Source organism: Choloepus didactylus, chromosome 5 (assembly GCF_015220235.1).
Source record: "Choloepus didactylus isolate mChoDid1 chromosome 5, mChoDid1.pri, whole genome shotgun sequence".
Classification (NCBI taxonomy): Eukaryota; Metazoa; Chordata; class Mammalia; order Pilosa; family Megalonychidae; genus Choloepus; species Choloepus didactylus.
Window position 1 is genome coordinate 87,056,043 of NC_051311.1, and position 25,741 is coordinate 87,081,783.

At 37.8% G+C, this 25,741-nt stretch overlaps 1 protein-coding gene across 2 annotated transcripts in view; it reads right to left on the reverse strand.

Annotated features, from left to right (window-relative positions):
- Window positions 1-1,744: 1,744 nt before the first annotated feature.
- The window catches only part of SLC26A4 (solute carrier family 26 member 4), a 45,648-nt gene continuing 21,651 nt past the window's right edge, over window positions 1,745-25,741 (reverse strand). For both annotated transcript variants that reach the window (XM_037836381.1, XM_037836382.1), the window contains 13 exons: window positions 24,582-24,729; window positions 23,219-23,332; window positions 19,371-19,448; window positions 19,134-19,229; window positions 18,040-18,146; window positions 15,134-15,203; window positions 13,648-13,740; window positions 13,237-13,332; window positions 12,446-12,676; window positions 9,180-9,234; window positions 8,062-8,207; window positions 5,678-5,761; window positions 1,745-3,577 (listed from right to left, as the gene is read on the reverse strand). In XM_037836381.1, coding sequence (XP_037692309.1) covers window positions 3,554-3,577; window positions 5,678-5,761; window positions 8,062-8,207; window positions 9,180-9,234; window positions 12,446-12,676; window positions 13,237-13,332; window positions 13,648-13,740; window positions 15,134-15,203; window positions 18,040-18,146; window positions 19,134-19,229; window positions 19,371-19,448; window positions 23,219-23,332; window positions 24,582-24,729 — 1,342 coding nt within the window. In that variant the 3' untranslated portion in view covers window positions 1,745-3,553. The remainder of the gene's footprint in view (window positions 3,578-5,677; window positions 5,762-8,061; window positions 8,208-9,179; window positions 9,235-12,445; window positions 12,677-13,236; window positions 13,333-13,647; window positions 13,741-15,133; window positions 15,204-18,039; window positions 18,147-19,133; window positions 19,230-19,370; window positions 19,449-23,218; window positions 23,333-24,581; window positions 24,730-25,741) is intronic.

A 25,741-nucleotide genomic window follows, 5' to 3' on the forward strand; every position in this document is an offset into this window, starting at 1 on the left:
AAAGAGAGAGACAAAAGCAATCTTGTTTGATTCCATTTATCTAAAGTTCAAAAAACAGGTGTTACACTTGGGGCATGACTCCCAGGTATGAGCCTGGCACCATAGGATTGACACTGCATTCCTGACCAAAAGGGGAAAAAGAAATGTAACAAAATAAGGTTTTCGTGGCTAAGAGATTTCAAATAGAGGTCATTCTGGAGGCTACCCTTATGCAAGCTTCAGCCAGATATTACAAATTGTCATGGTATGTCAAGCCCCAACCAACAGTATTCCTGAAAACCCTAAAGAAAACCCAGAGCTCTATCTAAGACTCTATAAAAGTTTTACTTATTAAGTTTATTTTCCAGAAACTTTAAAACCTCCAGGTTGTTCCTATGCCTGATAAGCCCAGAAACTTAGAAGTACTAGTCTCTCCCAGATGTATTCCTCTACCCCATAATGGCGACAACCCTTTACAACATGAAGAAGTTAGAATGGTCATTGCCCAAATACCCCTGAAGACTGAGAAAATGATCAAATAGGAGGGAGGAGTTGTAACAGAGAAGTTAGAATTTAGCAAATGACTATGACTACTGAATAATGATATAGACATTTCTTTTTAATTTCTAGTGTATAAGAACAGCCAGACAGAAATACCTGAAATTGTGGAATTGTAACCCAGACTATACTTTGAAATTTGCTCTATAACTACCTGTTAAACTGTATTTTGAAATTTATCACTTTTCTGTACATACGTTATATTTCACAATAAAAAGTGTTTAAAAATTAAAAAAAAAAAAAACAGGTGTTACAAATCATGACAGTGATTATCCTTCAGGGCAGTTGCTGGAAGGCAGCATGAGAGGGATTTCTGGGGTGCTGGATTGATTTGGGTACTGGCTACACTGGTGTACTTGGTTTGTGAAAATTCTTCAAGCAGAACACTATGATTTATATCCTTTTGATATGTATATTGTACCACAATAGAAATACAAGAATTACAAGATTTAACTGAAACATTTGTGAGTAACATTGTTTATTGCATTGGTTAAACCTTTCCTTTACAAAAGAAACTATACACAGAGAAATGGAAATGGAGCTATAAATATAATATTGAAATGATGACTGAGCAGGGTAAGGAAAACTTGAAAAGTAGCATGTGCTGGTTTGAATGTATTATGTCCCCCAGAAAAAGCTATATTCTTTGAGGCAATCTTGTGGGGCAGACATATTAGTGGGGATTAAGGTGGAATGCTTGGATTAGGTTGTTTGCATGGAAATGTGCCCCCACCCAACTGTAGGTGATAATTGATGAGATATTTCCATGGAGGCGTGACCCCACCCATTCAGGGTGGGTCTTGATCAGTGGAGCCATATAAATAAGCTGACAAACAGAAGGAACTCGGTGTAGCTGAGAGTGACATTTTGAAGAGGAGTTCAGCCAAGAGGGACACTTTGAAGAAGTACAGGAGCTGCAGATGAGAGACAGTTTGAAGACAGCCGGTGGAAGCAGACTCTTGCTCTGGAGAAGCTAAGAGAGGACAAATGCCCCAAGAGCAACTAAGAGTGACATTTTTGAGGAACTGACAGCCTAGAGAGGAATGTCCTGGGAGAAAGCCATTTTGAAACCAGAACTTTGGAGCAGACGCCAGCCACGTGCCTTTCCAGCTAACAGAGGTTTTCCGGATACCATTGGCCATCCTCCAGCGAAGGTACCTGATTGCTGATGTGTTACCTTGGACACTTTATGGCCTTAAGACTGTAACTGTATAACCAAATAAACCCCCTTTTATAAAAGCCAATCCATTTCTGGTGTTCTGCGTTCCGGCAGCATTAGCAAACTAGAACATAGCATTTTTCATTATATTTAATAGTTTTGTTCAGAAAGAGAACATCAGAGTGGTTTAAAAGACAACTTTACATTTAATTAAAAATATGTGCAAATATTTCCAAATGTACTTGATTTTTCATTTATTATTGAAATTCATATACAATGCTAGAATCTTAGCCTATCAATGAAAAATACAACAAAAGACACCTTTAATTTCAAGTGAAATTCCCCTTGGAAATACAGAATTAAAAGTATGCTTAGTGTTCACAAAATGCATAGAAGAGGCAGCATTCCTAGAACGTGCTTGGGAAACAAGTCAAACAGACTGTGGTTTTAGGTAGTCACAAAAGGACCCAAGAATGTACAATACTCTAGCCTTATTGTAAAATGTAACTGACAGTTCCTTAAAAAAAAATTCAGTGTCTATTTCCTCTATTGAACAGAGGCATTCATATATTTTCTGCAAGTCTATCCTGTGAAAATGAGATAATATTCTAATCCTGGTTATGATACACCCAATATGGGAAGAAATCTGTTCTAAGTCAATTAAAGGCAGAATAACCCATGAGCACTAAAGAATATTGATTGTAACATCACAATCCATTACAACTCACTCAAATTCTAGTATGCAGTACTGGATTGGGGAAGGTGGTGCTCTTAGTAAACCCATCTGATATGATAATTGATCGTCTTCCTTCAGAAGTAGATATGTTTTTTTCTGATTGTATTTCAGAAGAAAAACAGAGAGAGAAGACATTCTGCCTTTGGATTGCCAAACACATTTGGGAATGTATGTATCTAAGCCAAAGGGGACAATATAATTCACAATCAAGTTAGGTGAGACATTGTCTCAATTGGGGACCTGAGTAAAAATTTTTTCTAGAAATGAAGTACAACTTTATTCACTCCAACATGAAATATATGGGAATAGTCCACAGGACCAAAGCCTGCATCTTATATATAATACCCAGAAAACTGCTGACACTCAGAAAAAGATTAAGTAAAAATAAATATTATAAAATAAAATTTTCTGGCTTAAAATACAGATTTTTAGAAATGTATATGTCTTCAGTGCGTATGTTCCATTAAGAATGCTTTCTCTTAAAGAGTCATTTTAAACATAGATTACTATAAGCAGTTCATGTTTAAAAATTTTTTTGCAAAGTGGTCAGAACTTTACATACAGCTAAAATTTTAGAGAACAATATAAACCCACTTTAATTATCACTATCTTAGAAATACTTAAATCAACATTGTTTTTCAAAATAACAATTGTTAATTTTTACATAGACTATACCTGTATATACCTCAACACAATGATCATTTCTATAAAATAAATTAGAGCAGCATTTTTAAGATATAGTGTGCCATATACTTTCTTCGATAGTTGCAGTCCATGGTTATTATCATATCAAAAAATGGTTTCACAGAACCAAGATAAACTCCTTTTCACTTCTTTGAATTAATATTTCTAAAATACATCATTTCAGTTCTGTACCTTTTAAGTGAATCATTTCATTGATTCTGAATTCTGGTTATATATCTGATCACATATAAATATTAAACAAATTTTCATCTTTTCAAAAAAGTTGATTAATTTACCAAAAGTAACATTGAAGGTTTTTATTCACTAACACATTTCATAATTGTATTTCAGCATTTGCTTAATGTGACCTTACACTGGGCTCAATGCAGCTCATGGGTGTCAAGGTCAGAAAGAATAGTGACCTCCTGAGCCCTTTTTCAGGAAGCAAGTCTACGCATAGCCTGGGGAAGCAAAGAGGGAACAAAGCATTGGTACAACTGAATTCTCCTTAAGTCAACATTATGCTTTTTACAAATGTTTTTATAGTATTGGTTGCTTACCTTTGCTCATCTTAGGTATATATCCTCATAATAAAACGAGAATAAAAACTTGATTTTGTACCTTGCTATACTTTAATTGCATGTATTTAAAAGCAATAATTACTATTTATTGAGTACTTACTATGTATAAGACAATGAGGTATTATTATGAGGTATTATTATTTCTGGTTTATGTGAAGATACAAAAATGAAGACAGGGTATGTAATTTGCCCTAGGCTGCACAGCCAGTAACTAGCAGAATCAGGATTAGCACTCAGGTCTGTCTGGTCCTAAAGCCCATGCCCTTAAAACAACTCTGCTCTACTGGCAGACTATCTTCAGGAACCCTACCATGAATCCTTTTATTCAGGAAGCAGTAACTTGTGGCAATATCCTCAAGTTCCAGTTTTGATATATGGGCTTTTATTCAAACTAAGCTCTATATCCATAGAATCATAAACTACCAAATCTGGAAAGACTTCTCAGCTCAGTTGTGACTTTCCTGGGCTCACTAAGCTAGTGGGTTAAGATCGAGGTCTTTTGCTTTTCACTCTAACAATTTATTTTCTCCACAAAAATCTTCTCTGCCTGTCATCCCCACTGCCTGATTTTGCCATAGGGGTTTGAATATTATTCTTTTCAACATTTTCATTAGGACCTGGAAAAGGACAGAGACGGCTTACTTAACAGATTTGCAGATGACACCAGTGGGGGTAGATAGTTAATATGCTGGATGACAGATTCAGAATTCAAAACTGCCAAAAAAAACTGGAACCAAACAACATGTGATCTAGCAGAAATAAATGTAGTTCTGCATTAGGGTCACAAATCAATGATACAGATATGAGTGGGGAGTCCTGCTGGACAATTTGTGTGAAAATGTCCAAATCTTTGGTTGACCCCTGCTCAATAGAAGCCAAGAAGAGTTTGATGTAGCTATTCTGTGAGCAATCAGTTTTAAGTTGCAGTACTGGAATTACCTTGATGAGATCAAGGTCAGTCATGGTTGCATAATCTCCTGCTGGCCTGGCCACATCTGGGGTTCTGTATCCCCTTCTTGGCCAGAGAAGCATTGACAAACTGTGTTTATGAGGATGGTAGAGGATTCTGTCCTAGAGGACAGTCTGAGAAGACAGTAGGAGTAGGTTTGACTACTCCTCAAGTATTTGAAGGACTGATGAGTGGGAGGGTTTGTGTTGCTAGGGAAGGCAGATCGCAATCCACCAAGTGGCTATTACAGAGAGGTCAAAGTCAGCTTTTCAAGCGTAGTTAACATTTGGAGACTTCCAACAGTGTAACAAGCTCCTTTGAAAAGACACTTTTCAAGAGCCTGGAAATGTCTGGAAATGGTCACACAAAAACTGAATGAATGTAATCTCAGTAAGGGATGCTGTAGAAGGAATTCTTACATGAGCTAGGATGTTGGACTACCTGATCTCTAGAAAATCTTTCAACTTTAAAATGTTATGATCTTCCTTTGTTGTTTCCATTTTACTCAGTGGTGGGGCCACAAATTTTTCTCAGACACTACTTCAAGTTTCAGTTAAGTTGCCTAGAAATAGTCTGATACCAGAGAAGCATCAGAAGTACATAGAATGAGTCTTAAGTAGAGGGAGTATCTTTTTTAAGCCATTATCAGTCAGATGAAGAAAGATGATTCCTATTCCTCACTGACTACTCCTGAAACGTATAAAACTCCTGAGTCAAAATTCCGTCTATTCACCTTTCCCCTATCCCACAGGCCTTAAATCTCTGAAAGTATGCAGAAGTGTAAAATCAGAAACATTGTGTTGACTGCTGCAAAAGGACAGCCTGTGGCAAAAGGTCTCCAAGTACTTAAGGTCTTCAAGGTAGAATTTTTTTTTTACCATTTTCCCCTTCTATGAAGTCATCCATATAGCATTTTTAAAAATCATTTTCCCTTAACATTTCTTAATCAGATATAGTCACTATTTGTATTAATTTATTTATTCAAGATTTAATCCAAAATTATCTTCTTAGAAAGAAAATAATGATCATACCTCATCCTGGACATCAAATTCTTCTTCAGTCAGCTCTGCTTCTATTAATTCAAGAGGATCTTTGCCTTCTTGGATGAGGGCGATCTTGACAAAGAGAATCCAGAGAGTATTAACTGGAAATCTAGTAGCATCAGCCCACATGATATCCACTGAAAATGACGTGGAAGCTTTGCTGATGCTTCTCATACAAAGTCTGCATACTTCAGAATCTGCTTCAGCTTTCTTATTTTCAAATATTTCCCACCTTAGAATTCTCCCATTGTTTCACATTCATGTATGAACTGGTATAAGCTCTCCATTGTCTAATCACCTCTTCAGCACTCTTCCTCAATCTCTTAAGTGTGTGTTCTTAACAAGTCACCCCCTTCTGCCTAAAGGATCCAGCAATCAATAGTACTTCTGTTTCAGTGGTGTAGCTAAGAGCACTTAGGATAGTATCAAGCATGCATGAACGCACAGTGAAGTACTTGTGACTGATGACAGTAAAAAGTCCCAAGTTGAATTGGATGGAAATTAATTTTACTAGAGATGGAAACCAATGTCTGTGGACCAAGTTGGTTGTGCAGGAAAGCTCTGCTTTTTAGAGGTAGTATGTAACTTAACCTTCCGCACAAGAAATTAACAATTTGGGCTTTGTCTCGTGCAGGAAGAAGGGCATTACCAAAGCAACACCAAATGTCTATCAAGGTGAGATAAACATTTTGATGTGCTATTTAGTTACCTTTTATCTCACAAATAATCCAAGTCTTTTTGCTTGCTTGCAAATAAATTAGAGTATTAAGTCCCAGTGCCAATGGTCTTGACATAATGGGAAAGTGAAAGGCGAGGTGTAACTACAGATTGGAACTGTCCTGGGTAATCCTTTTAATGGTAAAATAAAGTTGATAGGGAGAGGATCATATCACCATATCCATAATAATTAGAATATATAAATGACCTTTCCTGAAGAAAAGGAAAAGTACTACAGGCAGAGATTTTAGCATCATTTATACCACACATCTACAATGTATAGGACTTCTTGCTAGATACTGAAAGTGTACAAAGTATAAGGTCTCTGACCTGACAGGCCACCAGTGTATTAATAAAAGCACTCAGTTATACTCAGTATAACATTTGTTCAAGATCAAAGAACCTATCCCAACCACTCACAATGCTGGTGGGTGCCCTGCTGGTTAGTGGGTTTTGTGACATTCATGGCTTGAGATCTTGGATCAGAATAGGGGTGTAGACAAAACTATTTTCATGTTGAGAAAGAACTTGACACCTTGGTTTTATTTTATTTTATTATGGGGTCTTTTTCAGCTACTTTATATGATCCTGCTTTGTTGTTATTTGGATTAAAGAATTTTAAGTGGAAAAAAGTTTATGAGTTTTTAAAAGACAAATTTTATATCAGATTTTAGCAGTTTGCATGTAGGTTGTTTTGTTTTGTTTTGAAATTTGCAGGGTTTTTTGTTTGTTTGTTTTTTTCTTTTTCATATTTAAGGTCCACACCTTGATATTCAGGGCCGGTATGTTCCCCAGGAGCATTAAACAGAACAATCTCTCTACTGAAAGTTGCTGAAAAGAACAATGTACCATTGTTTTCTAAAGTAGTTTACTTCAAACATTATCTTCCTATCTACAGTAAGGGTCTATTTATCCTAATTTTGGAAAAAAAGGAAGCAATTTAAAGTATAATGCATTATGTCACTGGAATCATTATTATTATTTAACTATTTATTTTAGTCTCCCAAATTCTTCGTTAAGGGTCCCATAAGTAAACAGCTTCTTGTACCAGGCCCACTGTAGGCCCAGCCTACTAGACAGGACCAGGATGCTCAGCTCTCCTGGGTATTCAACAGGAGGGGTCACAAAACAAGGAGGCCTATCAGAAATCAGGGTCCGTTCTACTTGTTTGTGGGGTGGGGGCATGGTACTCCGGGCTAATGCATGGCTTGAATTTTTCTTTTTCAAAGATCACTTATGGCCTGATGGATCCTATTTTAAAAATATATAATTCATGGGTTTCCACATTGCTGAGAATTTGAGTTATTTGTGTACACAAATCACAGAAGATCCAAAACGCATTGCTGTATTCTAGGCACTATGGCTAATGCTGTCTTTTATTAGTAAACACATACATTGTAGGCTATTATATACTAGGTGCTGCCAGGTACTTTCTTATAAACTACCTTATTTGGTCCTCACATCTACCCAGGAAGATAAATGTCTTGACTTCCATTTTACTGACAAGAAAACTGATGCTCTGAGAAGTTAAGTCAATGGCCTAAACCTTCCGCTGCTAGGCTGTGACTAAAACCTAGATTTGTGTGATTTTTACCATTTTACAGAAATAATGATAGTTTTAGAAGGATACATATGTAGAAAGGTTAAATATTTACCGTTTCTAAAATGGAATCTTGAATCTCTCTGGATTTAACCTGGTTCTGTAGATAGAGTATAGCATCATGGACAGTCAAAAACAACATGTCCTTTCTAATGTTCTCATCAAAGAAACCACATTGCTCCAGCTTTTCTATCAAATGGTCTTCAAAAGAAAGAGATAAATAATGTTTAGTTTGTGAATTAAGAGAAATAACTTTTTTTTTTGAAAAAAGATTCTTAGTCTATGCTTGATACATTTCCCATATTAGGAAAAGATATTTTTCTAACATCAACCAATGCTGACTTTTGGTAGCTCCTCCTTTAATTTCTCCTTCTTATTTTCAAAATATGGCCCTGCTCTAATCTGACAGTTTCTTTTCCAGAAGCACATGGAATGGTTTCACCGTAACTGGTTGTAGTAAATGATCTTGGTGCCCCATCACATGGCCTTTGCCAGACTTCCAGCTGCTGTCAGTTGGCTGCTAATGGCTCATAGCTCCGGAGAATTTTCCTCTGCCAGTGGGAATTGTCTCACCTGAAAAGGCCTGAAGGGGATGCCCCCACCCATGGGTGGCCTGTAGCCAATGACTTATGCAGAAGTACAAAGCAGGCCCTCTTACCTAAAGGAGGGATAACCCTCTGGTGCTCTTTGTGCTGTGGGGCTCCCTGTGGAATCAGGCTATCCTTCTGAAGCCCCATTTTTGCTCAGCCCTATCCTGCCCTATCCTGCTGCCCTCATGCCTTATAAATTTCTCCAAAGAGCACTCTTTGAATAAATCACTTGTGTCAGAACCCCCGTCTCAGGCTCTGCTTCTACAGAACTCAGCCTAAGCACTGGTATTTACTCACACATACACATTCATACACAGACACAGACTCACACACTTGACGATCCTCTTGTTCTAAGGGATCTAAGACATCCCTAACTCCACTCTCCCCAATATAAGATCTCCCCATTGACCCTGCACAGCTGTCAAGACATAGATTTCCATGCATTACCAACTCGATGGCACATACTGGAAGTAATATCTTTGTGGGTTAAAAGAGGCCCTTAGACATCATGTGTCCATATTCCAAGGTACAGAAAAGCGATTAGGGAAGGAAGTCTTATAGGTAGATATGTATCTGCATTTACCTTGAAGCGATGCAAAGTATACATTCACATCAATTCTCTGGAATTCTTTGACAATCTAGTAAGGGAGGAATTTGTAACAATGAACAACTTCATCTGCCCATAATTCAGTAGCATTCAAATACTTGCTTAGGGGAAACTTCAGCACTTTCATGGTTCATCAGGACGTTGAGGAAAGTTCATTATCAGACATCTATAGAGGTTTTCAACCTTCAGTGAGGGTATTATTAAAGATGAAAGAGACGACAACATCCAGTACTCAATAGCACAGCACTCTATAATGCAGAGGTGCTCACTAAATATTTGTGAAAGGCACATACTACAATGTGTATGAACCTTAAAAACATTCAGTGAAGGAAACATTCACAAAAGAACACATACCATATGATTCTATTCATATGAAAGTTCAGAACAGGGAAATCTAGAGACAGAAAGTAGATTAGTGGTTGCTTAGGGCTGGGGAAGTAGGAGGAGTAATAGCTAAAAGATACAATTTCTTCTTGAAGTGATGGATGAAACTACTCTAAATTGACTGTGATGATAGTTACCCATATCTGTGAATATACTAGATATAATTGTAATTGTAATTATAAACTTTAAATGGAATTGTAAATTTTAAATGGAAAAAGTTACGGTTTATGAATTATAATTTGATGAAGTTTTTAAAAAATATTTGTGAAATTAAGAACAGGAGGCTTCCTACTATAACTCCTGGTGATTCAAAAAAAAGAGCATGAATTTTTAACTTTGAGTAGAAGAGATACAGGTATGAATATATGGTCACCAAGTTCGGAATGTAAAAAGTGACCTATAAATCAAGGCTTCTGTATTTTGAATGTACAGTATCCTAATTGCAATTTTGTTTTATAGTTTGGCATGATGTTACCACTGGAAAAAACTGGCTAATTGATACATGGGATCTCTCTGTATTAATTTCTTACAACTGCATGTGAATCTATAATTATCTACAAAAGTTTAATTAAAAAAAATCAAGACAGAAGACAATAACATAACTGAACTTGAAACTTCTGTGACTAAAATGAAGACTTCTACTCAAGTATGAAGTCTGGAGTTTTCTTTAGTTTTCATAATTGTCATTATAGCACTTGACAACAACTATTTGTTGTTAAGTGTGGAAAATATTTTAGTGTTAAATTTGCCAAGATTCCCCCCAAAAGTAACCCATTAAACCCTTTGATTAATACTTTCTGCAATGACTCTGAGCCAATGGCTAGAGTAAATGCACAACAAAAAACAAGAGGTGTTCTCAAATAAGATAATAACCAGATAGATCTGCTAAGGGAACCAAAACAGGACCTCTCTAGCCTATTCTCATACTCTGCCAAATGCATTTACTTCCGTTCCTTACCTGCCTAGATCCTACACCCTGGAATTATTTCCCTGGAATAATTTGCAGAGTGTATGGGTAGGGAAATAGCTCAACTAAACCTCAGTTAGGGGTCACTTCCATATTATTACATCCAATTGTTGGTGCCTTGAACCTGCTTCCTTTTCTGCCAGCCCTCTTGATACCTACCTGAACTTTCATCTAAACTTGAAACTTCTGGTGACACCCTATTTAATTTTCTATGGAGCACTTAATATAGTTATTATTAATAAGAGTACTTAAAGCCTGCCTTCCCCTCTAGAATGCTCAGTCTTGTGAGATTGGGACTATGGTTACTTTGTTGCTAAGTGTTCTGTGCCTGGCAGAATGCTTGACATATATCAGACGTTTCACATCCATTTGTTGAAAAAGTTAGTAAACTGAAGCTTACATAATTGGATTTCTGTTATCATGAATGTTTCTAACCAGCATGCTCCGCAACCCTCACTTTGACTTCCTAGATGCCTGACCCACTTCCTGCTTTAACCTCTTAATAATTCCTGGTTCTTCCAGTCCTACTTCCATGCTCCTTACCTTGCTGCTGTTCATGTAACAAGTAAAACCATAATACTCAGGACAAACTTTTGCCCATCCTTTCCTTTTTTCATAGTCCCTACAAATTCCCAGGTGGAGAAAACATAATAAATGTTAATATTTGCCAAGGGGTAACTATGTGCCAGATACTCTTCTCAGTTCTTTATATCTATTGGTTTATTTAATCTTCATAACAACCCTATGAAATAGGGACCATAATTACCCCCATTTTACAGATGAAGAAATTGAGGTCCATATCAATTAAGAAGTCTGAGCCCTCGATCTTGGAGCTTGCCTTATGAAGCTTGTTTCTGCAAAGGAGAGGCTAAGCCTACTTATAATTGTGCCTGAGTCTTCCCCAGAGAAACCTCTTTTTTTCAGATGTGGCCTCTCTCTCTCTCTAAGCCCATGCGGTGGGTAAACTAACTGCCCTTCCCCCTATGTGGGACATGACTCCCAGGGGTGTAAATCTCCCTGGCAATGCAGGATATGACTCCCGGGGATGAGCCTGGACCTGACATCATGGGATTGAGAAAACCTTCCTGACCAAAAGGGGAAAGAGAAATGAAACAAAATAAAGTTTCAGTGGCTGAGAGATTTCAAATAGAGTCAAGAGGTCATTCTGGAGATTATTCTTATGTGCTATATAGACATCCCTTTTTAGTTTTTAGTGTATTGGAATAGCTAAAAGAAATACCTGAAACTTGAACAGCAACCCAGAAGCCTAGATTCTTGAAGATGATTGTATAACTATATAGTTTACACTGTGTGACTATGTGATTGTGAAAACCTTGTGGCTCACACTCCGTTTATCCAGTGTATGGACAGATAAATAGAAAAATGGGAACAAAAATAAAATTAATAATAGAGGAGATGGGGGAAGGGTGTTCTTCTTTACTTGTATTTTTATTCTTGTATGTATGTATGTATTTATTTATTTCGGAGTAATGAAAATGTTCAAAAATTGATTTTGGTGATGAATGCACAACTATATAATGGTACTGTGAACAACTGATTGTATACTGTGGATGATTGTAGGGTATGTGAATATATCTCAATAAAACTGAATTTAAAGAAAAGAAAGGAAGTGAGGTCCAGACAGATTAAGAAACTGTCCATGGTCACACTGCTAACAAGTGGCAGAGCCAGAATTCAAACCCAAGTGGTCTGGCTCCAGAGTCTGGTCTCTAAATATTATATCCTACAGCAAAAACATTCACCTAGAAAAATTACAGAGCCCATGCATTCACCCTTTAGCAAGACTGTAGAATCCATATTGTTTTTTTATTGCCAAAGCTCCAAATTTATAATTAAAAAAACAAAACAAACAAACAAAAAAGAACCTTACCATTCTCAGTGATCTCACTCCAACAATATCCAAGAAAGACACAGCCCCACAGTCAAGCACAAGGCTATTGATTGGCACTTTGGGAACATTCACTTTGACTGGAAGCTCAGAGTTCCAATCCACTTGAATCTCTATTTCTTTGGTTGGGATATCAAGTTCTTCTGGGTCTTCAACATCTTCATCAGGCTCAAATGCCTTGTTAGATGAACCAGCATCACTTATGATGCCATTCTAAACAAAGGAAACACTGCCAAGTTAATTACCAATGATATTTGGAATGTCTTTCAACAATTCATTTCAAATAACCTAGAAGTCTTACACCCTGTTCCCTGGTAAGAAAAATGGGGACGAACTCTAAAGGAATGAGGTTTACCTCAGTCCAGACTTTGATATTTTCTAGAAAGAAAAAAGGCAGAACAGAGGAGCCTGAAAACTTCATTTTGGGAGGGTTGTGAGACTTTGCCAAGAAATACATTGGAAGGAGAGTCAGAATAAATGGGAATGGCTCTAAGAGTTTATTAACTCGCTGCCTTCTATTGTGGGTAATTTTCTAGCATTGAATTAGCACTTGTTTTGTTCTTTTCAATAAAAATAAAGTTTAAAAAGTAATGCAGATGCTGTTCATGATGATTTCATTTCATTCCCTCCATTCCCTCTTGCCTACAGAAATAGCCCAGCTGTGCTCAAACACATCTGGGTACTGAAGAAGATGGACTGAATTTTAGACTTTCTAACTGCTTACATTAGAGAAAGGAAAGAATTGAAGGGGAAAAAGAAAGATGTTGCCTCACCTTTGTTGCTCTTAATTGCCCTTTTTTGATGAGTTTCTGTATTTTCTTCAATGCTTGGAGCCTTTTATTATGTACTCGAGTGGCATCAAATCCAACCTTTGGAAATAAATGTCAAGATACTTAAAACGTCTGGTTCCTAATGCTCATTAATATCAATTGTTATCCGGGAGGGTTATTTTTCAAAGGGTATTCTTCCTTGAGAGTTCTGCCAAAAAAGGAATTCTGAGGTCTGATGGAACAGATCGTTCTCTACTAACAGGCCACCCTGCCCCACCCCACCTACCCAGAGACTCAGAGAAGATATTAGCATATTAAAGCCTCCAGGAGCGTACAAAACAAAACAGCAAAAAAAATAAAATATAAAAAAATAACCAATATTTGTTTCAAAATCAAATTTCTAGATATACTTACTGTGGACTTGATACATTTTTTAAAGCCATCAACGTTGCCATAAAAAATGGGACTAGAAAATCTAAGAATCTTCACTCCTTCAGGTTCTTCAATCTAGAATTTAAAAAAAAAATTATCTGAGGTTAAACAGGTTCAGTCCTCAAATATTCAATTAAATTTCCAGCAACTCAGCCAGGAGCTGGCTCACAACTTCTTAGAGGAGGTGGGCAGCAGCTCTCAACTTTTCTTGAGGAGGCTCCGGTTGCCAAAGCTCCTAGACCCCTACAAACCACAGTTCCACAAGTCAAAGTTAGGGTCTTAGAAAAGTAATTGTTCAGCCTCTCATTTCCAGAGACTGAGGCTTAGAACAATGACAGATTTGCTTTGAGTTCATAGCACTGGCATTCTTGATTTTGCTAAAATTCTTTAAAAATATTAATTAGCAAAAAGTAGCAAAAATAAGGGGATTTGTAAAAACTGAGGCCTGTGATGTTATCAGTTTATTTGTACTCGGACACACAGTAACCAAACCAAAACTAGAACCAATGGAATCATAGACTTTTCTAGTCTGCAGGAATCATAGCATTTTTAGTCCAACAGCTTTAGATAAGAAAACCCAGGCCCTGAGAGAGGTGACTAGGGGAAGATCTCACACCAATAGTCAAGAACTCAGTACTCTCAATCTCAGCCTAGGGAGCCCTGCACCAAGAGCCAGAATATTCTCCAGGATCATTTTTAGCTCTTGAAGGCACTTGGTTCAACATAATTGAGAAAGATTGTGGAGATAAATGAAGTAGCAACAACTATAGCAGGTTTAGTGTCCAACACTTTTTAAAATGTTAAGGTAAAATTAAGACAACTCTTTAAGGACCATGTTAAAAAAATATTTTTTTTTGCTTTCAAACAGCAATTTTTGCTAAATTGATATTTTCTTTTTCTGCTTTTTAATCTTGCTTTCAATGTATTCTCCTGATAGCCATAAGGCAATTTTATATGCAGGGACTGCTAGCCCACCAGTGGGGTGCTTAGTTTGTTTTCCATTTTATTATATTCGATATTACATTCTACTATTCCAAGACTAAAGCAAAATGCCAAATAAGATTCTTAGTGAGAGAGAACTTGAAAATCTGTTAGAATTGAATGAAGAAAATCTTACAGAGATTTCAGACAATTTCATACAGGATAGATCACATAGCAGAGAAATAGAATTCTGGTTCAACTTCCAGAAATAATCTAATTGCCTATTTTTAAAATCCCTCTTAAAATGGTTTTACCTTAAAATAGTCTGCTCCAAAAATATTAGTGACACTAAGTTAGCATGGACAAAATTCATATAAATCATGGGTAGCAGAGGGCACATTGGGTCAGAAGTTTTTATGACACCCCCAATGGACGTAGGGATTTTCCTTTATAAGTCTCCCTCTTTGGCTACCTTGCACCTAATGCAACTCTTGAAATTCTAGGCTAGCAAACCCAAATCCAACCAATGTCTTAAAGAGGCACTTACATTTTTGTAATTCTTGGTATTTTTGTAGATGTCTGTGGTAGGGATGCTTCCAAGGCCATTCCATGAGGGACTAAAGGAAGAAAGATTAAGGTCAGGAGTTTTTGGAACAGGCCTATTTTGGAATACAAAGTTAAATAACAGATTCTAAAGAGCCCAGCATTCTGGTGTCCTGGACCCAATCTTCCTTACAGATGACATTTTCCTGTAGCTAACTCTGAAATGAACAGCTGGTGTTTGTGTGAAACTGGGGGAGGAGGAACAGTGACTCTCATCTGATGCTGAGAGAAATAAAAAGCACCATACCTTCATGTGTATAACACTTTATAGGATAAAAACAAAGCACTTTCACACCTGCTAAATCTTACTTACACCTCATCACAACCCTGAAAGCTCAGCAATATTATCCTCATTTTTATAGATGAGTAAAATTAGGATCAGCAAAGTTAGGAGGTAAATGGCAGTGCAGCCTTCTCTTTAACCCTTGGGTCTTCAGCGCCTGCCGTAGTGCCTGGCACTCTTATGAATGGTGGCAACTTCCTGAAGAAGTACGGAGAGTCTGTGGGTGGTCAAATTAATCTCATTTTATAGAAATAGGAGACTGGGAGGACTAGAAATAAGTCCTTCCTGCCGAGCAGACTGTTGATTTCCTGTTCCTGATGCAATCAGATAAATTCCATAATTCTTCAAGTGTGACCAGGAACAAAAGCTAAACACAGTTCCCAAAGAAAGAGTATCTGTTTGGGAGTACTTTCAACAGTGTGCTCTCTGGATCAGCATTATAATTACTGGAAATTAAATACTGTGGAGAATACTGCTTTTTGTTGGCTAAAAGCCTAGTTACCAAAGCAGCAGCAAAAACGTGCCACCCGTTTCTCCTCAGCTTGCTCTGCTGTGCTAATTTTTAACTTAAAGCCCATAAGCTAAATACTTTCTCTCTTCAAAACTCGTCACAACCACACCTACACAAGAAAAAGTAGACACTGAGGCATACAGAGCATGAGGGGCGGCATTTTCCGAGGACAGTTTGTGAGTCATCCCCTAGCAGCAAATTTGGTCACTTTGGGAACTCATGAACTCTTTTGGACCCTGGGCAACCATTTAGGGCACTGGGGCCTTTTGGGTAGGCACCAGCATGCAAGGGTATGGAAGGATAACTGGTTGGTGGGACAGAAGAGATGGATTTATGCTAAGCTGAAGACTTCTGCGTTGACATCTTTCCAGATTTCTCATTCTTTCATTGCCTGAATGCAGGCAGAAAAAGGACCAGAAGTCTAGAAAGATAACAGAAGCGCTGGGGAGGGAGACAGGCTCTGTTCGCCTCTAAGTCCAGGACAGCACATACCCAAAGCCGCTCAAGATCAAAACAAACCAAAACTCATACAGCCTCAGGCTCTCAAACCTTCTCTCACAAGTTGATTTCTGTTACTGTAAATCTTGTCTTTGCTGCTTTCCTCTGCATATGATCTAATTATGATTACCTCACATAATAGTGAGCTTTATCTTATTGCTTATTTGGTATGTGCCTTATTTGCAGCTTTGAATGAATTTTGGGTACAATCAACTGTTTTAAAGTTCTCCAGTTCTCGGTTACCTAACTGGTACTTCCTAGTATCAAGAGAAAAAAGAAGTTGAAATAAATTGAGCAGCTATCTTGTCCCAAGCCTTGGGCCCTGTGCGTCATATGCTTCATCTCATTTATAGAAGAAGCTACATGGCAATCTCAGTCTTTTGCTGAGCCAGGTGTCTTTTTTGTATCACCATGACTAAAATGAGAGCACAGCAGTAGAACATACGACTGAGTACATGGGCTTCGGAGTGAGATAAACTGAATTCAAATCTTAGCTCTGCCATGTGATCTTAGGGAAGAATCTTAACCTTTCTGAGCTCAGTTTCCTCTCCTGTAGAATGAGAATAATAAAACCTACTCAAGGATTTTTTTAAGATTGAATATGACAACATCTATAAAACATTTGGTACTTATTTTATAGAAGCACTCAGTGTACAGTAACTACTATGAAAGGAAATGGTTTCATTATATTTGTCAAAATGGCATGCAAAAGCTCAGGGCGTGCTGTCCCGTTCATAGTATTACTCACAACTGAATTCTCAAGACCACACTCAGTAATCCAAACATTAGTCCAGCTAGTAAACCAAGGTCCAGCACCAGAACAATGGACGCTACACACGTAAACACCCAGATAATCTAGGAAAAGTTGATATTACAACTGAACTCTCAGAACCACACTCAGTAATCCAAACATTAGTCCAGCTAGTAAACCAAGGTCCAGCCCCAGAATGATGGACGCTGCGCCAGTTTGAATGTATTATGTCCCCCAGAAAAAGCCATATTCTTTGATGCAATCTTGTGGGGCAGACAGAATAGTGGGGATTAAGTTGGAATGTTGGATTAGGTTGTTTGCATGGAGATGTGCCCCACCCAGCTGTGGGTGGTGACTCTGGTGGGATACTCCCATGGAGGTGTGGCCCCACCCATTCGGGGTGGGCCTTGATCAGCGGAGCCATATAAACGTGCTGACTCAAAGAGACTGAATGCAGTGCAGCTGTGAGTGACGTTTTGAAGAGGAGCAAGCTTGCTAGAGAGGTACGTCCTGGGAGAAAGCCATTTTGAAACCAGAACTTTGGAGCAGACGCCAGCCACGTGCCTTCCCAGCTAACAGAGGTTTTCCGGACGCCATTGGTCATCCTCTGGTGAAGGTACCCGATTGCTGATGTGTTACCTTGGACGTTTTGTGGCCTTAAGACTGCAACTGTGTAGCGAAATAAACCTCCGTTTTATAAAAGCCTATCCATCTCTGGTGTTTTGCATCCTGCAGCATTAGCAAACTAAAACAGACGCTATGCACGTAAATACCCAGATAATCTAGGAAAAAGTTGATATTACTCACAACTGAACTCTCAGGACCACAGTCAGTAATCCAAATATTAGGCCGGCTAGTAAACCAAGGTCCAGCCCCAGAATGATGGACATTACACATGTAAACACCCAGATAATCTAGGAAAAAATTAAAATGAAAAGAATTATATTAATTCATCAGATACCATCAGGTGAGATAACTACCTGTAAAAAATAAAAACAGCAATTATCCAAGAACAAATTACAGCACTGTTTAGTATTCTGACTTCATTCATTTTGTATTTACATAAAATGGAAATTGGCCTTCCCATTAAAGACCAATTGTTCCATTTTATTTATTTTTAATTTAATTTTAATAGATATTATATCCACATGGTTTGAAAGGTAATTAATATTTTAAAAATGTGTATAGTGAAAAATCTTGCTCCCAACCCTCTCTCTTCTCTACCCATTTCCAACATTCACTCCTACTTGTGTCCTCTTACTTGTGTGTGCGTATGTGTGTGTGCTTTTTCCCAGCATTTCTTTCTGCAAATACAAGCAAATAAGACCATATAACATATCTTATTTTCCCCCTTTTACTATATTATACACATTATTCTGTTCAGCACTGGTCTCTTTTTTACTTAATTTGTCTTGGTATCTTTCCATATCAGGATATAGAAAGTTTTCTCATTCTTTTTATCTATCCTGGTTTCAGTTAGAGAGGAACTCTAAAGGATTTAGCTTCTGATTTTTACAATGCTTCAGAACAGCTGTAAAGGTTACTTTGGTTAGAATTATCATCAACATTGTACTTTTGTTTTTGTTTTGCTTTGTTTGTCCTTCTAAATTTTAGGATTTGTTTAAACATTTGTTTTTAGGCTTTAGAAGGCCAGCAGTGCATGAATGAGACTCAAATGGGATTCATAATGGAAATGAATCTTCCCAGAGATTGAGGATCTTTACAAAATGCAGTTCACATGGAAGACTTCACTGCTTCGGTTTATCCACACGATTCTGATTCCTGTTCTGGGGTTCCCAAAATGCAAGCAAGATTTAGAAGAAAGGGGACATAGAGATATAGACATAAGCATATAATAACCAAGTCTTATTTCAGAGAAAAATGGGTATTAAGGGACTTACAGCATCAGTCTTACTCTGCCTCCACAGACGAGGAACGTCACACACTTGCATAAACATCCCTTTCAGGTTGGCAATAACGACAGCTGCCAAGACTGACTGCCAAGAGAGACAGGGAAGGCTGTGTTAGTAAGGGGAATGGTTTCCCATGCGATGATTTTTTAATCTCCTGTTATTTCTCTGGTTGGAGAGCAGTGAAGGGAAATTATGCAATCAGAGTGTGGAGAAGCAAGGTTATACCTTCTGCAGCGGTTCTAGCAGCTTTCCCAGGGCAACGATGGCAATCAGCACAATCCCAGCTGAGATGATGCCAGCAATCTGGAAGACACACCTCACATGAACAGGGGTGTCCTCACCCTACGTGTCTTCCAGCCCACGAGGCATGTGCCTGAGAGGGCCTGTTCACAGACGCACTTGATAATGTCCTGCCTCCGCCCACCCTCCTCTCTCAACACTCTTGAGAGAAATGAGAATTATTTGCTAAAACCCTACAAAATGGAACCAAAAAGAAAGCACATACGTAGTAGCCATGGCAGAGAAGTTAAAGAAAATGTGAACACTGAGCCTGCTAAAGCAAAGCCAGTTTGACCTGGCTTGCATTTTGATGTGTTACAGACCTATGGTTTTGGTGTCAGTTTAGGAGGCCACACTTTTAATTATTTGCCACACCAGGAAACATTGACCATCCCTCTCCTCCAACAACAGATCAATGTAATGTTCTCAGGAAATAAATTATCATGTCGCTAATGATTCCATATCTGATTCTTCTGCATTACTTAAGCAGCAGCCATAATAAAAATGCATGGTTCCCACAAAAATCTTAGAGAAAATAAATTTACCAGTCATGTCGCAAATTCAAAATGTCACATTAGAATTTTGAGAGGTGTCTCTTGCTTCTTGTCAATACCTCACATGTAGGCTCAGAGCTCACCCAACACAGTGGCTACAGAGTAAATACTGGGTGTAAAAGGAAGCTTCAGAAACTTTACCTTCACTGGCATAAAAGCTCTCCTAAGATCCAAAAATAGGAGAGGCTGAAGGGGTGGGGACTATTCTCAGGTTTTATTAGAAGACCAATGAATTCTCTGTTGAGATAGCTGGGGCATGGCAGAGGTGAAGAATAGAAGCTCTGAAACAAAGAGAAAAAGGAAATGGGAGCCAGAAGAAAAGCAATCAGGGAGGAAGCAGCAGGGAAGACTGAGTTCAGCACAGTACTGCTTAATGCAGGATATTTGAATTAAAGGAGGAAGATGAAAGGAAATAGAAATAGAAAATTAGACAGCTTAAGGAAATTCCATAGTCACATTCATTCACTCTACTTGGAAAATTGGTCATTTATGTTCAGATCACAGTTGGGCCAGCCTGAGGCAATATTATGTATGATGTACTAAACAATTTGCTTTGTATGTCTAGTTCTCTTTTTCTTCTAGGCTCTTCAGTACCTCCTAGCAACACACCTCTTGATTCCCAGGACCTTGGTGAGATTTTTCCTCTCCTATCTAAGCAAGGAAGCTACTATCCTCCCTCTCTTTCCTCCTTTTTCCCTTCCAGGCAATTACTTGATCAGTATTTATTATCTTCCATGTGCCATTTGCCTCTCACTGTGGATATAGGGTCTGTCAATTAGTGAGGAATATGGATATCTGGGGATAGGAACCACAGCCAGCTGCCCAACTCAGGCCAGGAGAGTGGCCACTTACTTGCTAAGTACATGTAATAATAAGCCCCCAATTATGGGGACCAATAGCTAATTTTGGTCACTATATGAAAGTCTGTGAGAAATTAATTATTTGTACTTCCTTCACAAGGCTGGTTTGGGGAAAATGCTGCAGATTTTACATCTATGAGCAGATTCAATTACTAGGAAATTAGATATTCTGTTAAGTGGGAGGATAATCAGAGCTGAGATCAGCTTAGAATTACTTTTTCATGAGTCAGTAGGAGTCAGATGGGGGTGGAAGACAAACTTTAGCTCTTCTGCAATCTGTAGATGTAATGAAACAGTTCAATGTCCACCAACACTCATTCTTCACTCAGTAAATATATACCTGGCACTTCTTATGGGCCAGGCACAATTTAAGTACCATAGGTAGTAAGTCACTGTTCCTATCTTAAGGAGCTAAGATGAGAACAATAAGCATTTGCAAGTATGTGCCAGTACTTTACAAACATTTTCTCATTTAATCTTCATAACATCCCTGTGAGGTGGATATAATTATTGTTCCCATTTTAAAGATGCAGAAACTGCTCTCTGACATGACAGAAAACATGAGAAGCAACACTGCAAGGGGAAATTTGCAGTTTATTTGGTCATGAAGTCCTGGATTTCAATCCAGGCATAGACTTTTAACCCTAGAACTTAGTATATATTTCAGTAATTAAATATCAAGTTATTACTGAGCTTATTTCATTCTTCAGTGCTGAAATCCTGGCATGCTTCATTCCTAAATATAATACCCTCCAGTGTGTGGCAGGAGATATTAACTTACTAGCACATCATTATCCTCCAAACCCTTTGCCAAAGAGGTCACTTTACATGGGCATTCTTACTGTCATTCCCAGCCCTTGCCTCATTTGAGCCTGGAAGTAATAACAGGAAAATGAACATCAGCATTTTGGGATTTGCCTGCACCCATTTCAGGCCGTGTGGTAGGAGAGCTTGTCAATGCCCCATCTAAAACGAAAGCAGTAGAAACTCCTTCTTGACAAGTGCAGCCTGAACATGGCACAGCTTTAGTTATAAGCTCTGACTTTTTTCCTTTGATCACAGATCTCTAGTTATGCCTCTGAGGGTAGACTGTATTATTTTACCTGTTTCCTCAGGGCTAGAAATGTTTGCAAAAAACACAAATTTAAATTTTAAACAAAGTAAATTCAATTTTCAAAAGAAAACTTACAAAATTAGAATTAAAGTTTTGTTCAAAAGGAACCAAAAAAGTGGAAAGGGCCATTTCTTCCAACACTGTCATAAAAAATACATTACAAATGGGAAAGGAGCATCCTGTGCACCATAGGCACAATTAAAGCTCTCCCTGAGCAAGCTGCTGTTGAAGACATCAGTTGTCTTAATTATTCTCTTTCATACTTATTTGTAAGTGCCTCTGCCTTAATAAAACCTATTTAAAGACTGTGTGTGTGTGTGTGTGTGTGTGTGTGTGTGTGTGTGTGTGTGTGTGTTGCTACCATTTCGTTTTGGTTTGTTCTTGTTCTTCTTTGCAATTTCAATACACTTTCTGCTCTTAAATAAAAGCTCTTTCTGTGTTGGGGTGATAAAACTCTCAAGGCATAACATAAACACAATTCCTAAATCTGCCCCTTGCAATCTGCCTCATCCACTTGGTTTGGCATATCCGACTCCATGACTAGCTGGGAAGTGTGCCCTTTGAGAAGCGGTCCTGAACTTTCTGGCTGGTTGAAGGAGGGCTTATTCAGAGATTAACTGCAATACTGGGTTTTTTTTTGTTTTGTTTTGTTTCGTTTTTTTTTTTTTGGTCACCTTGTAAAGCTAACAACTTAAAACTAGATTCAAAAGTCAAGATTAAATCCACATTCAGAACTTCAGGAACAAAAACCTCACTCAGGAAGAAATGTCAGAATGTTACAATAATATTCTTGGCTAACAAACTACTTGGAGGAAGTTCTTGATCCCTGTAAAGGAAATATGAATAGATGCATTTCATTTTCCTGATAAATACAACAACTTACTAAGCTATGAAGCACTTTTACTTAGCCCTCTCTATCCCCAGATAAAAATCAGCATTCATTATTATTGATTTCATGTCAACCACTATTGTTCCGGGAAAAGCAGGTTAATGTAGCTATCTGCCAGGTGAGCACTAACACAAAGAGATTTGAGAATTGCTTTATCAGATCATAAATGTTCTTTTAAGAGGTTTTCAGTGAGGGGTGGGGATTAAGGATACGGACAGGCACAGGCTGAATCAGATCAGGAAGCACAAGTCTCTTTCTTCTCAGAGGTTAACTGTCCTGTTCAATTCCTGTGAAACCTTTCCAAGCTGTCCTTCCCCTGACTTGTTTTTTGTGAGAGTAAATGAAAGTTGTCATATTACCAAGCTGTAGTTCCATACCTGCGTCTTTCCCCCTGTGGTCTCCTGGACAGCAGTGCGGGACAGGGCAGTGGTGGCCACAAAACAGGAGAAGAATCCCGAGAAGATGTTGCTGATCCCAAAAGCAATGAATTCCTAAGGGAAAGACTGATGACAGTGATGCTACAAATATAATCTTTGCAAGACCCTCACCAAGTGTTAAAGGAAGTACATAAAGAAAGCAAACTCCCAAATCCTCCCTGCCTAGTAGCCCCAATTTCATTTTTATAGTTAAAGGTACTTGGGGGCCTTGTAAAACATCAGGAGTTGGATCTATAGAATCTAAGGAGGCCTCACTGCTCTCAATTGAATTTAAGGTTGATGAGGGATCCTTTGAGAAAATGTTTATTTCACTGCCTGGTGAATGGCACAGTTCTTCATAGAGAGAAAGCCAATACATAAATGAATGTGCAGGACTGTGTTCTACTAAAAAATTTGGAAAGCAATATGGCGGTTCCTCAAAATGTTAAATAGAGAATTACCAAATGACTCAGCAGTTCCAGTTCTAGATATATACTCAAAGAAAGTGAAAACTGAGTCTCAAGTAGAATAAGATAGTTGTACACCAATGTTTATAGCAGCATTTTTCACAATAGCCAAAAGGTGGAAACAACCCAAGTGTCCATCAACAAATAAATGGATAAACAAAATACATACAATGGAATATTACTTGGCCATAAGGAAGAATGAAGTTATGAGACATTCTGCAACATGGAAGAAACTTGAAAATATAGCTCAGTGAAATAATCAAGGCACATAAGCACAAAAATTGTATAACATCAATTTTAAGAAATGACTAGAAATAGCAAATTTGCAGAGATAGAAAGCAGATTAGAGTTTAAAGAGGTGTGGGGGAGAGGGGAAAGAGGACTATATATTTGTTAAAAATTGTCAGGATGTAATTGTAATAGATGCTAGGTGTATTACAAGAGCATCTCACAGAGACAAATCATAAAAACACATGCAAAAAACTCACCCAACGAATTGTATATTTGAAAGTGGTTAAAATGAGATATGTTATGTTGTATATGTTACCACAATAGAAATTAAAAAAAAAAAAAAAAAAAAAAAAACAAACACTTACCTAGAGGAGATACTGGGTTTAACAAAGAATCCTTACTCTTACCTAATATGCTAACTTGGAATGTAATTTATACCTCTGAATTAACTTAAAATTAGGAATGCTTCAATTTATTTCTTAAAATATAAAGGGATGCAGCATCCAAACTTCAAAATAATTTCAAATTTGCAAGCATAAGCAGAAAACCAACACAGTAAGGATTAGTGGAAGAAGACAATCCCATATTGGCCCTATAAAACCAGTTCAGAAAAAGGGTGACCATACCTGGTTTCCATCGATGGTATAATCATACTTGATGGCATATACTTTTCCTACAGACACTGCAATAGCATACGCAACCACAGCGATGGAAAACGACGAAGCCAGCATCTCAGAAAACAAGTTCGAAGATGGAAGTACAGGAGGCAAAAACCTAGTGAGATTTTAAATGAAAACGGCTGTGAAGATCTGACCACAGTTCTCTTTTCCCACTTGATCAAATGCTGTACCATCTCAACCTCATGTTTGACATGAAAGTACTTGATCTATGAGACATTAAGTGGTAGCATCTGCTTTTACAGTTTTTAATTAGAAGTTGATACGACCTCACTGACTGCTTTCTTTGTCTCCTATTTAGAGCCTACAAATGCTGCCTCATCTATGCCTCTGACAAGATTTCTGGATTCTTTAATATCCTGCAACCCCATGCCACACCTTTCACACATTAGCATTTCTCCTTACACAATTTCGTCTAACAGTCTTTGAATTTAAAAGATATTCTAGCCATAAAATGAGATTTCCCTTATGTGAAAAGATGTCAGGTTTGCTAAAGAGACAAAGATAAGATGCTAAAGGAGCTAAGTGGGGAATCCATATCTCATGAGCCATGATATTTCAATCTTTCTGATGTCAAATATAAACAAATAAATTTATTTAATTATCAGAGTGCTCCATAGTCACAGTGAATAAAATATACAAGTGACTGTGGGGTCAATCGACTACTGTTTGTTGGATATTTATATCCAAACTACAAAACCAGAGCTACTTTACAAACCATGTAAAGAAATAAGCCAAGAAGTTTATAATCATGGTGGTGTCTCAGAATTGTTTCTGTGCTATCAAATGGCATCAGGTAACAAAGGCCTTTCTATGGCTTGTTTTTAATGACATAAGCTTTGGCATCTTATCGCTTCAACAAATATTTTCTGAGCACCTACTATGGGCTAGGTACAGTACTAGGGAAACAGAGCCTTCATAGAGGAATTTATAATCCTCAGGGCCAGGCGGTTGATTAGCCGACTAAGCTAATAACTGGTAATGATACCAGTTTAAATCAGGAGTCTGGTGTTAACTGTACATGTAGTGCCATGTTTTGAGAAAATGAACAAAAAAGAGCATTTGCTTTTAAATAAATGGCTTAAACTTTACCTACAAACATACTGCTT